General features: G+C 44.4%; 1 protein-coding gene across 1 annotated transcript; it reads left to right on the top strand.

The window, feature by feature from the left end:
* Positions 1 to 8024: 8024 nt before the first annotated feature.
* Positions 8025 to 10075, top strand: gadd45ab (growth arrest and DNA-damage-inducible, alpha, b). The gene is made up of 4 exons (XM_042007124.1): positions 8025 to 8754; positions 8889 to 8990; positions 9076 to 9283; positions 9422 to 10075. Exons 1-4 carry the CDS (start codon positions 8714 to 8716, stop codon positions 9533 to 9535), a joined length of 465 nt encoding a protein of 154 aa, XP_041863058.1. The 5' UTR covers positions 8025 to 8713; the 3' UTR covers positions 9536 to 10075.
* The last annotated feature ends 3718 nt before the right edge of the window (positions 10076 to 13793 follow it).

Genomic DNA, 13793 nt, shown 5'->3' with positions numbered 1-13793 from the left:
AGCAAACAGAGTGTGAGAATTGTTGACATTCCTGTTAATCATTCCAGATAAATGCAGCTCTCTGGCCTTCACAGCTCATTGTTATAGTTACGCAGGCTTTGTTTGTACAGCTCATAGTGAATTTGAAGTTTATTTTTCCGCCATTTCCGCTCAGATTTTCTGCATTCTCTTTTTAGGCTGGTAACCACAGTGGTGTTTCTCCATGGTGTTTTCTGTTTGATCAAAGTGTTCTTGATTCTTATCGGTGCAACAGCATCCATTACATTCAAGACTTTCAGATTGAAATGATCCAGGAGTCCATCAACTGACTCTGCTCTGGTTGTTGGTAACATCGCTATGGCCTCCACAAACTTAGCACTTGTTCTTTCATTAATGTACCTCTTCCTAACGGAGAAGCAGGTTGGTTGGACATTCTGAGTGATCAGTAAATCAAACAAAATACAAAAATGGTCAGACAAGGCCGAGTCAGTGACAGCTACAGAAAAAATTTCCACACCCTTTGAAAGAACCAGGTCCAGAATGTGACCTCGAATGTGGGTCGGTTGTTTAACATGTTGCCACAAACCAAACATCCAATATGGAACAAAATTCCTTGACATTACCATCCGTCATGTTATCTATGTGAATGTTAAAATCCCCAGTTAAGATGAAATGGTTAAAATCAGTAGAGATAACCGACAATTATTCAGAAAATTCATCAATAAAATTTACACAGTGTCCTGGACGTCTGTAGATGATTAGAAATAGGATTTTAGGAACGCCCCTTAAAATAAAACTAAGATATTCAAAAGAAGTAAAATCAGCAAATGAAATTTCTTTACACTGGAATGAATCTTTAAATAAGGCAGCTTCTCCTCCCCCTTTCCTCCCGTTTCGACATTTATTCATGAAACTAAAATGAGGGGGGGTGTTTCATTAAGAACTGTAGCACTTGTGTCTTCTGTTAACCATGTTTCTGTCAGAAAAAGAAAATCTAAACTGTGAGAAACGATGAAGTCATTAACTAACAGTGATTGTTGGACAGAGATCTAACATTAAGTACAGCAGCTTTATGAAGTTTACACTGGTCTCTGTTGTATTCTGAGTTATACAAGGTACATTTAACAGATTAGATCGATTCACCCCACAAGCTGACCGTGTTCGATTCCTTATTTTACTAACTAACACAGGAATCCTACTGGGTCCAAGCTTGATCTCAGAACAGCTGTCAGTAGTAGCAAAACTACAGCAAGGACCCTGAACGCATCATGGCATGTTATCTTTGTTGTGAATTCTGCTGCTGCTTTGTGAACCTCCTACACTTCCTCCAGTTCCCTGCTCTGCCAGGACAGATGATCTAAGAGGAGGATGAGGAGGGGGAGCCCTGTATTTCTTGGTAGATGGTGGTCGCTGGGGTTCAGACCTGGATAGAGACATCCTTTTAAGACCTTGGGTGATGTGGAGAAGAGGGTCTGGTGAGGGGGGAGAGCTGGGAGTTGATCTCCTCTCTGCTGTGTCCTTCGCTCTTATCTGTACACTCATGTTTGGGTTTGCCGTCCCAACAGCATGACGCAAGTGTGCACCAAGTAATCTGCATCCAGTTAGATTTGGATGCACACCATCAGGTCTGAATCGCTCCTTACAGTTCCAAAAGATATTGAAGTTATCAATGAACTTTATCCCATGGGTGATACATGCGTTTGATAACCATGTGTTCAGGCCAAGAAGTCTACTGAAAAGTTCAGTTCCTTTACCCGCTGTAGGAATGGGTCCTGAAATGTAAACATGGTGCTCCAAACTGACACAGTCTCTCCAACAGCAGAGAAAAGTCTTTTTTCAGGATCTCAGAGCCAATTTTCCTCCTCAGAATATCAAAAGACCCTGTGTGGACAATAATCTTCATACCATCTGGATGTGAAGACAGAATGGTCTAAAGATCTCTGTCAGTTCCCTGACTGATGTATCAAAAAGTGTTAGATTTTCTGTCTTCGCCATCCTCACATGCTGTGTTATAGAGTCCCCAATTAGAATTGTGTCTATTTGTTTTTGTGTGGAGGCGCTGATAGCTTCTCTAGTCCTCCTGTTTGTGGAGTTTTGGCCTCTCCTCCTGGTCTGGTTAGCCCTGGGCTGAGTTTTAGGGCTATTTCTTGAGTTTTTATTGATCCTTGCATTACATTCATCATCATTCATTTTAATATGACTCAACACATCATATTTATTATGCAGTGAGACTTCAGATGGTGGAGTGAGTGCTGGAGCTTTAAATTTCCTGCTGGATTTACCTCTGCGACGAACAACATCAGACCAGGTTCTGGCCGGGGTTTATGACTTTGGTCTGGCACCAACAGTGTTCCAGAAGGAGAGATCAGTCTGATGGTCCGGTTTGGGATTTTCCCAGCTATTCCAGTGTTATTTGAACACATCCAGGGAAGTGTATCAGCCAGGTCTGTAGCGGGAGGCTCCACATTCGACATGCCTTCACGTATGAAGATTTGACTTAATCCATTTGACAACTCAGTAGCTTGTACAGAAGCTACTACAGAGTCAATAAATTCTTCATTCACACGAATGTCTTGCAGTGTTTCAATCCTCCTCTCCAGCTGTGTTATCCTCAAAGAAAGTTGCTCACACTCAGTGCAGCTCACTGATACTGCAGGGTTAGAAAGCTGCTTTTCTCATTCTATTTTTCTGTAGTTAAGTTAGTGACACACAAATTTACCTGTTGTGGTATTAATAAAGTTTTATCTTATCTTTTATTTTGCTGTTCTTCTTTAAGTACAATATACTATAGTAAATATAGTAGTATATACACATTATTATCTATATTATTAAATATAGACACTATTAATTTAGTCTCATTGTAATCAATAGGTTGGTGCTCAGTGTGGTTTCAGACAATAATGCATGTATGTCGACATCTGTGAACAAAGAATTCTTTGGGATAATTATAATACAACAGAACGGCGCTTTTTACGCGCGTTCACTGAACGCTGCAAAAACATTGTATTTTTCTGCGTTTACCGAAGCTTTAAGAAACGGTGTATTTTACACCATTTTTGCCACATAAAGTGGTGCTTTTAACTGTGTTTGTCACCACAAAACGGTGTATTTTACGTATTGTTATTACAAACTCGCCAATATAGTGGCGAATTATGGCCCTTTTGGCTTGCCATATACCCTTTCTGTGCAGCTGCTAAACCGAACCGTGACCAGCAGACCCAGTCCAGGTCCTCACAACCCTCACAAGCCTGTCCTGTCTGCATGTCCTACATCTCCAACCTAATTCCAAAGCACTGTCAGGATACAGATTCAGATATGGATAGAAAAAGAGTTATTTTTCTTTAAAATAAATAAATAAAGCTATTTAGTCTTTGTTCACACGTCAACATACAGCAAAAACATATATATTTACTATAGTATATAGAAAAGAAGAAAAGCAATTATACATACATTCACACATACATATATATACATATATATATCAGTGGCGGCTGGTGTAGTTTTCTCTAGGGGGGTCTATACCAAACTCCAAAACATACATATATTCAAAAACAGCACGCAAATAATCTAATATAGTGTCACTATATTTAAATAACTGAAAACAACAAAAGCAACATTACAGTGACATGTAGTGCTTTACTTTTTGTACATGAATTTTGCCCTTCTATCCTTGAGAGAAGCAAATTTCTCAATGACTCTATGGTTAAAGTCGGGATGTTTTTGACAAGTTTCTCTTCCATAGAGAGCATGGCCGATGCATTGAGACGATCCTGTGCCATTGTGTTCCTGAGGAAGGTCTTGATTCTCTTCAGTGTTGAGAAGCACCTTTCAGATTCAGCTGTAGTCATAGGAGTTGTGATGATGATCTTCAGCAGAGCCACAGTCTCTGAGAAGGTGTCCTGAAGATTGTTCCTCATTAAAGGTGGTGTAGAGCCACAGCAGCAGGGCAGCTCTTGAACTCATCATTGCTGTAGATGAGGGCCAGTTCAGTTTTCAACTTTTCTTTGTTCAGAAGAGGGTAAGCCTCCATGGTGGTGTTCAGTGCTGCTTCAGGGAACTGGCTGTTTACTGTTGGAATCTGTCTGGTTGTAGAACTGATCAGATGTTTGGTGAAGGAGAACCTCACTTTTGCATGGCCCAAGATGGTGTCACAAACCTAAAAAATTAATTCACCCATTTAATACAATATAGAGATGAAGTTAAGTCAGTTTTATTCAAACAAATTATTTTTTGAATTATGTGTTCATTTAATTTAAGGGACAATGCAAATTAAAATAGCACCTCCATAAAAGTAGACTTAATTATACATGGCCTATTCTAAGATGTCTTCCCCACTTTTCTACACAATACACCACTATGCACCACTATGATTAAAAACACTGTAAAAGACCAACACCACACATTTAGCTTCTATCTCACCTCTGCAGCTACCCTCTGAAGATCACCTGGGCCTAGTGTGTGGCGTTTCTTGGCCAGCTCAGATACACTGCCACTATGTTCTCCACAGAAAGTAGGGAGGGAATCTCTGAACAGAGCCAGAAGAGAAAAGTTGAGCTTTAGTTTCCAGGTAAAACAAGAAATGTCAAGTTCAAGCAGGACAGAGGTTAACACAATATCAGAAATATTAAACAGCACAAAATACGTATTAATTTACGCGATACTTCGTATGTTGTCTGTGAACTGCTGCATGATTCTCTGGACAAAGACTGAGTCGATGGTCCTTTCTGGAGCTGGCTGTACAGAATGTCCACATGAGGCATGATGTGATGGAACAGTTTCAGGAAGAAGCTGAAAGTTTCATCCTCCAGTAGTCTCACAAACCCTCCAGCTTCTCTTACAGTGGTGGGATCAAACTCTTCTGAGTCCCTGATGGTCTCAAAACACTGGATCAGGTCTTCTTTGTGCTCAAACACAGTGCTCACAGCCCGGATATGGAAGTTCCATCTTACTGAGCTTGCTCTTGGGAGTCTGTGTGCCACCACTTTATCAAGCACACAGGTTCTCTTGGGAGATTTTGAGAAAAAGCTAGAGAATCCGGCCAGGTCAGAGAAGAACTGACTAACCTTTGGGATATGAGATGTGACCTGCTGCATAATGAGGTTGAGTTGGTGAGCGTAGCAGTGAACATAGTATGCATTCACATACACATCTTCTTCTGCACACCACCTGTGGCTCCTCTCATGACACTTGCACCATCATATGTTGGGAAATGAGCTTGCTCTTCTGGTCATCAGGGAGAATGGAGCTCAACCTATCCAGAAGTGCTGTGGCAATGGAGTCAGCTGTGGCACTGTGGAGAGGTATGAACTCAAAAAACCTCTCTGCACATAATGGGCTTTGTCAATGTAACGGATCACAAGCACCAGCTGATGCTGAGTTGAGATTTCCATTGTTTCGTCAGCCTGAATGGAGACAAAGTCTGCACTCCTGACTTCTTCAATGATGCACTCTCTCAACACTGAGAGCTGCAGTCAAGGAGTTCATTCTGTACAGTCTTGGACGTTCCCTGTCTGCAGGTGCTCATGTAGAACTGCATCTAGTGATGCTACAAAGTCCACAAGTCCTCTAAAAATGCCAGGATTTTCTGAGCTTTCACTTTCATCATGTCCACGCAGGGCTAGCTCAAATGCACCACAGAACTTGACACAGTCTATTATTTTAGACAGGATGTGCCTGTTTTTGTCGACCTCCTCATTATGCTTACGGATCCCTATCCTGTAGCCTTCATCAAGCTGAGCAGAAATGTTAATTTTCCCAAACATGGCGAGTTGCAGTGCGTTTTGATGTGGATCCCAGTTTGTTCGTGCTTCTTTGCTTTTTCTGAAAAGTGCTTTAAATCAGTCATACCTGTCTGAATCCATGCTGGGTCTGATCCAGGTGTTTGAAAAAGGAGGCAAGGAAAGCAGAATAAAGCATTAGCGTCGCTACATGCAGTTAGCCAAGCCTTGTTGCTAAACCAGGTCCTGGAAAATGACCGGGTGTACCGTCTCCCTCTGTCTTTGGACTGCTGATTGATGGAAATATCTGGCTGATCAGGCCCAAGCTGTTTCACTTCAAGCGTCTCTTGAAATGTCCTCCTCTCAAATGGTTTTGTTATAAGTGATTTTACTGAATTACTCAATTTGTCGTCATTTCTTCTTCTTCTCCGACTCACTCTGGCGCACCTTGTCACGGACGATAGTGACGTCATCCCACAGCTTAGTCCGGGCAGGGATATGCAAATAGAAGCTCCTTTCTCTAGCATTGAAGAGAAGCAACTGCGCATGTTCAACTTACAGCGAGAGTCTATGGTCGAATCCCAAATGGAACACTTGAGCACTCCTGCACTCACGGGCGCGCTCCCGCGAGGGGCTCGAGGGTTCAGTGGTATTCCAATTGGAATTGTGTGAGTGATCAAGGGATGATGGCGGACATTTTTGAGCCCTTTCTGCCCCCTTTCCATAAGTCAGCATCGATGCCAACTTTCGCTAAGGAATTACCCATAAATCACTGCGATGTCACGTGAAACACGGAGTTTACCGAGAGAAGCCGACGTGTGAAACATGTTCTTCAGTATTGTGGCGCTGGGTCGTTACCCAGCAACCCATGTGCATAAACATTAAACAGGTTAACCCTATATTTCTTCTTTAAGTTTTCCCATTTCTTTGCAGCCTGGCTGGGGGTCACAACCTTCTGCAGACCCATTTCTGCAATGATAACACTATACACATACGCACACAGACACAAATGCTGCTCATCAACACTGGTTTTCTTTTGTTTTCAGCCCATTTACTTTTATATGGATTACAAGAACTCAACACTTACTCAAATCCTTGTAAGGACGCGTTGCGGAAGCCCGTAAATAGCGCTTCATGTTTTATCCTGAGACAAATTAATTTTTTGGTTTGGTCTTCAGACCCTGTTGATGGAGATATTACGTTGTTATTAGCCACATTCTTTCAGACATTCATGACAATAAATCATGGCTGCAGTGTTTTATACTAACAGACAAATCGTCGCTGCAGCAACTTCTCTTCTGTCATTTTTTTTTTTTTAAAAGAATTGTAATCCTCTCGTTTTGGCGTCTCTCTCCTTGCAGTGCAGGTCTCAAAGTGCTGTCCCAATCCTATTTAAAGCATTTCGAGCCCATGAGGCCTGTCACCCTCGACTCCTCATGCAGGTGATGTCATTTAGTCATCAGGGGCTCAGGGCGAGTGCTCAAGTTTTCGGTTTGGGATTGGGGGACTGAGTAAAGATTTTTGCGCCCGGGGGAGGAAACACGTGACCAATCAGTAACTTTAAATAACGTAGATGAACACAACAAATTTACTCGCTAATTATATATTATTTATCTTGCTCATCTAAAAAAGATATACATATATTTCGAAGTATTTTATTTATTTATATATTTTTTGTGGGGAGTGGTGAGTGGTGGGGCGGCGCCCTAGCGCCCTCTATTGGCCAGCCGCCACTGATATATATATATATATATATATATATATATATATATATGTGTGTGTGTGAAGACCAATGATCAAACTTCTCCAATTGCTACTGATCTCTGGGTCGCCCTAGTCTGCCTCTAGCCTTATAGAGGAGCCTTATACCCTTAACTTCCCTCCATTTACCACTTATCCATCCATCCATCCATCCATCCATCCATCCATCCATCCATCCATCCATCCATCCATCCACCATCCTTTTTTCTACCGTTTATCCGGGGTCAGGTTGCGAGGGCAGCTGCCTAAGCAGGGAAACCCAGACTTTCCTCCCCCGGCCACATCAGCCCATCCCCAGAGTGTTGGTGGAGCACTGCTTTCCCCTCCTGAGCCGCTGGATGGTGGACCAGAATCTTCTCAAAGCGTCCAGAAGTCATTCTCCATGGCTTCTTTGAACTCCTCCCATGTCTGAGTTTTTTACTTAGTGACAGCTGTAGCTGCGCTCCGCTTAGCCCGGCGATACCCATCAGCTGCCTCTGGAGTCCCACAGGCCAAAAGGGCCCGATAGGACTCCTTCTTCAGCTTGACGGCATCCCTTACTATTTTAATTTTTTATTTATTTTAATAGTAATTAATAATGTGTCTGGCACATGCTGGCAGCAAACTGTTGCCTTATTCAGCCTAAATGGATTTTATAGCACGGACGTTTCCACAATGACAAAACGTGGTTTAGTGGTTGAGCTTCTGATTAATAACAAACTGTTTCTCTTGTAAACCCTGAATTATTTATTCATTGTGAGCGTGGCTCTTAGGAGGATTAACATGGAACGTGTCTTTATTCAGCTTTAATAACTAACATGTGGTGTGAAAGGTAAGAGTGGATTTTACACAAATGTCTCACATTTCACCTCATTTCCTTGGTTTTATTCTGGACTCACATTTTCCCTGAAGACAGCAGGGTCAGAGTTGCCATGGAGATAAGGACATTCTCCCAAAAGTCGCCTAGAACCGACGTACATAGCCAGCTTTAGAAATGAGGCCCTGGTCTGACCTTTCTTCAGTCCCTGTCTGGTTTTGGTCGCGAGGCGGCGCCACCCTCACAGGAACCGGCAGGTTTCCGAGCGCGCGCTGACGCAGCACTGTGGCTGTGCACGTGACCAGCCACTGACCAATGGGATGTGTGTATGTAAATAATGTGTGCGCTCTGGTGGAACTGAGCTCCACGCCGGTCAGACGCGGAGTGTGTCGGGACCAGGAGAGCTCAGAACCCGCTGCGGATCCGGAACTACCCCGAACAAACCGCCTGCACGTGCAACATGACTTTAGAAGAAACGGGAGGAGACAACTCTGCAGAAAGGTCAGATGCTGCACAAATCTGCAGACATGTCAGTCCCTTACATCATCTTCATCCTCTTCCTCGCGTCACGCTGACATCTCTGAGGTCCCAGTCTGAACTCTGCGTGTGTGTGTCTGTGTGTGTGTTGTCTCCAGGATGGACTCGGTGTGTAAAGCTTTAGAGGAGGTCCTGAGCTCCGCGTTGCCTCGCGGTTGCATCACTGTCGGAGTTTACGAGGCTGCAAAGTCCCTGAACGCGTAAGCTGCGGGAAATGCTGTGAAATGATGCCGTGAGAGTTTCTGGCTCCTCTTCCTCATCTCCGGGTTTGTGTGTTGCTCCCAGGGATCCAGACAACGTGGTGCTGTGTCTGCTGGCCACGGATGATGAAGAGGATGTGGCTCTGCAGATCCACTTCACACTGATTCAGGCTTTCTGCTGCGAGAACGACATCAGCATCCTGCGAGTGGGCAACATGCGGCGTCTGGCGGAGATCCTGGGTGGGATGAAGCCTGGAGGGGAGCCCCTGGACCTGCACTGTGTTCTGGTTACTGTAAGTATGTGCTCATTCACCTGGTTCTGGGTTTATCTGCTCATCGGTGCCTCTCCCTGCTCTGTGAATCGAATGAATTGCAGAGTGTTTGCACATTTCATAAAGCAACAGACGGTAACTGTCGTGTCTCCTCTGCAGAGTCCTCAGCCGTCGCTGTGGAAGGACCCTGCACTGAGCAAAGTGAGCAGATTCTGCAGAGACAGCCGCTGTTTGGATCAGTGGGTGCCCGTCATCAACCTCCCTGATCGATGAGACCGTCTGGAGTGTCTGTGTAACGTGTTCATTCAGGGGAAAGTTACCACAGGGCCCCTGTCCATGTCTGTGTGGACTCGTTCAAGAAGCACCCCGACGGGAGAGTCAGGGGGCATCACCGGTATCAGGGAAGAGAAACAACGTCGGCAGGTCAGGGCGGACCAAGTGGAGAGACTCAGCAGTCTGACTCCTGGATCTCCTGACTGCAGCTCTCTGCTGAGGAAGCGCGTGAGCTGCTGGTGAGCAAGAGAACAGGGACAACTCCAAGAACTGGACCACACTGGGGCTGGACCAGTCCACCCTCAGCCTGAACAACTTCTGAAAATTTGAGCTAAAACAAGCACATTTATTTAAAACTTGTCACTTTGATATCTGAAAAGGGAAAAATGAACTTTATTATTCTTATTATCTTTAGAGGTGAAATGTTGGGACTTGTCCTCTAACTGATGTTTTATTTGTTTTTAATTTAATGAATATTTATTGTGTAGCTGGCTGGGTTCTGCTTTGTTAAGTTGAATGAAATAAACAGAAGCAACAGTTCTGGGGCCTCCATGATTTCCTCAGTTCCTCTGGACTCTGCAGTTGTAGTCACGTGGTGTGTTTTCTCAGCCTCCTGTGTGACATGACATAACCACAACAAATGAAGATTATCTTCACACAGCCAGGCCTGTATGTGTAATCTGGGTCTATACAGAAAGCTGAGGCATGAGATTACTGCAGAAGTGAATCAGGATCTGTGTTACTGTGTCAGAGTAAATTCACCTGGAAATGAGTAAAGTCATATCTGAAGAGGAACTGTGCTACAGTAGAAGGTAAAATGAACCTGAGCAGGTTCCAGGTGTTTTAATAGAGGTGTTACACAGGTAAATATGTCAGGAAGCCATCGGCCGATGATGATGGACACCGCCAATGCTGGGTAGAGTCTTTTAGCTGAGTTTCTTCTTGTCATCTTGCTATGCTACATGTTAGCATTTCTGCTTCCCGGTGCCTGCAAACATCTTGTGGACTGCAGGATCTCATGCTGCCTCCTGCTCAAGAAGAGGTTCAACTACTCGATAGATATGCAGTTTCCATGTCCTGGACTTGAACACAGTGTCTAAATGTTCCTTTGTACAACTCAAGTTCTGTTTATGTTTAGAAAAGGAAAAACATCTGGATGAGCGTTTTCTCTGCATTTATCCATCCTGAGCTCATTTTTCTACTGACTGGGTTAAAAATAGCAGAGGCAAGAAAAAAGTTCAAGACCCCTTTCAGGCTGCAAAAAGAGAAAACCAGAACTTATTGGTGGCTATACAGAAAGGGAAGGGGACAAAGCCATCCACGCAGAGAGTCACGGGACAGTGGCTGCATGAGTCAGGGCTATTCAGGTCTCCATTGCTAGAGCTGTACAGCACTTTAGCTTCACAGCTAAAAATAGCTCCATGAATAGAGGTGTTCCCTCTGACCGCTGGCACACTGACAACAGTAGCGCTTGTGATCAATGGGCAGCTTACGCTCAGGCTGCTGCAGCGATGCACCAGCATGAGGAACTCTGGAGGAATGTTCCTTCAGTTTGACTGAGGGCCAAACGTGCGTTCCAGAAACACGTCACTTTTCTTTCTATAGAAGCTGCCGATCACCAGAAGTACGACAGTTCCAGTATTACAGGAACAAGCTGTCAAAGGTCAGAGGACCTGATGTTTCTTAGGAAGTGAAACAACAATATCTGAAACACCAGTGGGATGAGTGCAACATGACGCCTTAAAGCCAGTCAGAGACAGAGAAAGCCTTCCTGTTACGCAGCCCACTGAAAGTAGGTGAGATACTGGAGATACTGGATTATTAGCTTACCGAGGGCTTCTTCGATGCACTGACAAGCAACACAATCATTGCAACTAAAGCGGAGCTCATCCATCATCCGACTCCAGAAAGGATTACGTTAATATGGGTCAACAAAAACTGCTTGACCTGATTGTAGCTGTAACATCACACCTGAGGAGGGAGGCCTGCTAACAGGGATTATTGCATAACCAGCTTCTCATCGGGACACACAAACGCTTCCACTGAGAAATGAAAACCTGTGTTTGTGCTGCTGACCTGATTTTCCACCTGTTTAAACGCTGTGACCTCTGACAGAAACATAACATTTCCACCTCAAACACAATCCAGTCACATCCCATGTGGTTCAACGTGTATGACAGAGGCTGAATCCAGCGTCTGCCCCAGAGCTGTCCTCCTGCTCTGGTCCTCCCGCTCTGGTCCTCCCGCTCTGGTCCTCCCGCTCTGGTCCTCCCGCTCTGGTCCTCCTGCTCTGGTCCTCCTGCTCTGGTCCTCCCGCTCTGGTCCTCCCGCTCTGGTCCTCCTGCTCTGATCCTCCTGCTCTGGTCCTCCTGCTCTGGTCCTCCTGCTCTGATCCTCCTGCTCTGGTCCTCCCGCTCTGGTCCTCCCGCTCCCGCTCTGGTCCTCCCGCTCTGGTCCTCCCGCTCTGGTCCTCCTGCTCTGATCCTCCTGCTCTGGTCCTCCTGCTCCTGATGATGATGCTGACTTCTCTGCATGTGTCCAAAGCTTCTCAGACCGGATGCAGGAGCCTCTGATGATGGACGTCCCTGCTTCAGAAAACCTTCTCATGGACCAGAAGCCTGCCCCTGCTTTTCATTCTGTTTATTCGTTACTACCAGTGAGGTGGAAGCTACTCTTCCTGCTCTTTGGTCTTTCATTAACTCATCTCAGCCTCAGTCTGGTATTTAATCATGAAGTCTGATTATTGGTTTACTAGAAGGATGTTTCATAGATGAAATGTTCTGTTCTGAATCTGTCAGCTGATATCAGCTGGACCACAGTCACAGTGTTTGATTTTTATTAGTACAGGAAAATACTTAATGCTATTTTATTTCTAATCTATTAAAATGGGCAAATATTAAATTATTCATTTAAAATTTGCCCTCTTAAAAATCCAAAGTACACTTGATAAAAAGGACCCATCCACAAGAATTTACACATTCATTTATTTCTGGTGACACCGACACCAGATAATAATAAATAATAAATAAAAATAGATTAATTTATTTCTTATTTTATTTCTTATTGTTTCCTGCACTTTTCCAGATTTTCTGCTTCTGTGCTGCCTTGAAACAGCCTGAAAGCCATTCACATAATCTGGTTATTCACACGTCTGAGCTCAGTCAGTGTGCAGCTTCTCAGAAACGACTGCTCACTTCATTCAGTCCATAAAAGCTGTGACTCAAACTAACAGACTCCTGTTTCACAATTCCCACTTCCAGGATAGAGTGCTTTGCTTTTACCTCACTCCCACAGCTGCTTCAAGCAGAGACTGAATGCCTCACTTCTGATAATAAAGAACTGAAAGCAGGACACAGAGGCCTCTTGTCTGTCTTCTGCACTAACAAGCCGTTGAAAGAAGACGGAGGGCATGTGTGTGTTTATGAAGGAACACGGTTGAGCAACAAATAAGAAATCCTCTTTGTACCAAACAAGGCTCCTTTCAGATAATCTGCAGCTCTTGTTCCTGGAACAAATGAAGAACAGCAGAAAGTTGCTCGGTGGGAATAACCAAAATAATCTTGGTCATGCGGTGCAGGATATCATGGAGGAGGGGAACAAGCTGGAACAGAAGCGTGATGAATCACAGGCAACTGCAGACTCATCTAAAGACACACACACACACACACACACACACACACACACACACACACACACACACACACACACACACACACACACACACCTTCTGCTTCCTCAACAGGAAACAGCAGAGCCAATTACCTTCCAAGGTAGAAGTGATTAAATACTGGATCGAGACCTTAAATATAGACGTTACACAGAAAAGAAACCAAGGAAACAAAGAGCTAGAGCTGCTGTAGATGGAGATCAGCAAGGTTTCTCTCATTCAGACTGAGCAGTCTCAGTCTGCTGTTGCACTTTCTTGACCTGTGGACTTATTGTTCCAGGGAACTGGTTGACACACTGAGCCTCCCGTGTCAACACAGCTGTAGAGTGCAGCAGTTCAGCGTGAGCTCCTGCAGAAGAGATCACCACCCTACAGGCTCTGCACACACACCGTGTGACGTCGGCTACGTGCTTCAAGTGGCACTGAATGAACCCAGGATCCCACAGACGGCTGAGCGTCACACAAAGCTGATCATTAGACGTCAGATGACATCCTTCTACACGTTTCCCACTTCAAACCATCCTCTCCAATAAACTTTCATACTGTCCCCATGTGGTCTTCAGAGTCACACAGCCTCCTCTTACATCTATC

This window comes from Melanotaenia boesemani, chromosome 14, assembly GCF_017639745.1.
Source record: "Melanotaenia boesemani isolate fMelBoe1 chromosome 14, fMelBoe1.pri, whole genome shotgun sequence".
Lineage (NCBI taxonomy): Eukaryota > Metazoa > Chordata > Actinopteri > Atheriniformes > Melanotaeniidae > Melanotaenia > Melanotaenia boesemani.
This window is presented reverse-complemented; position numbering and strand designations above follow the sequence as displayed.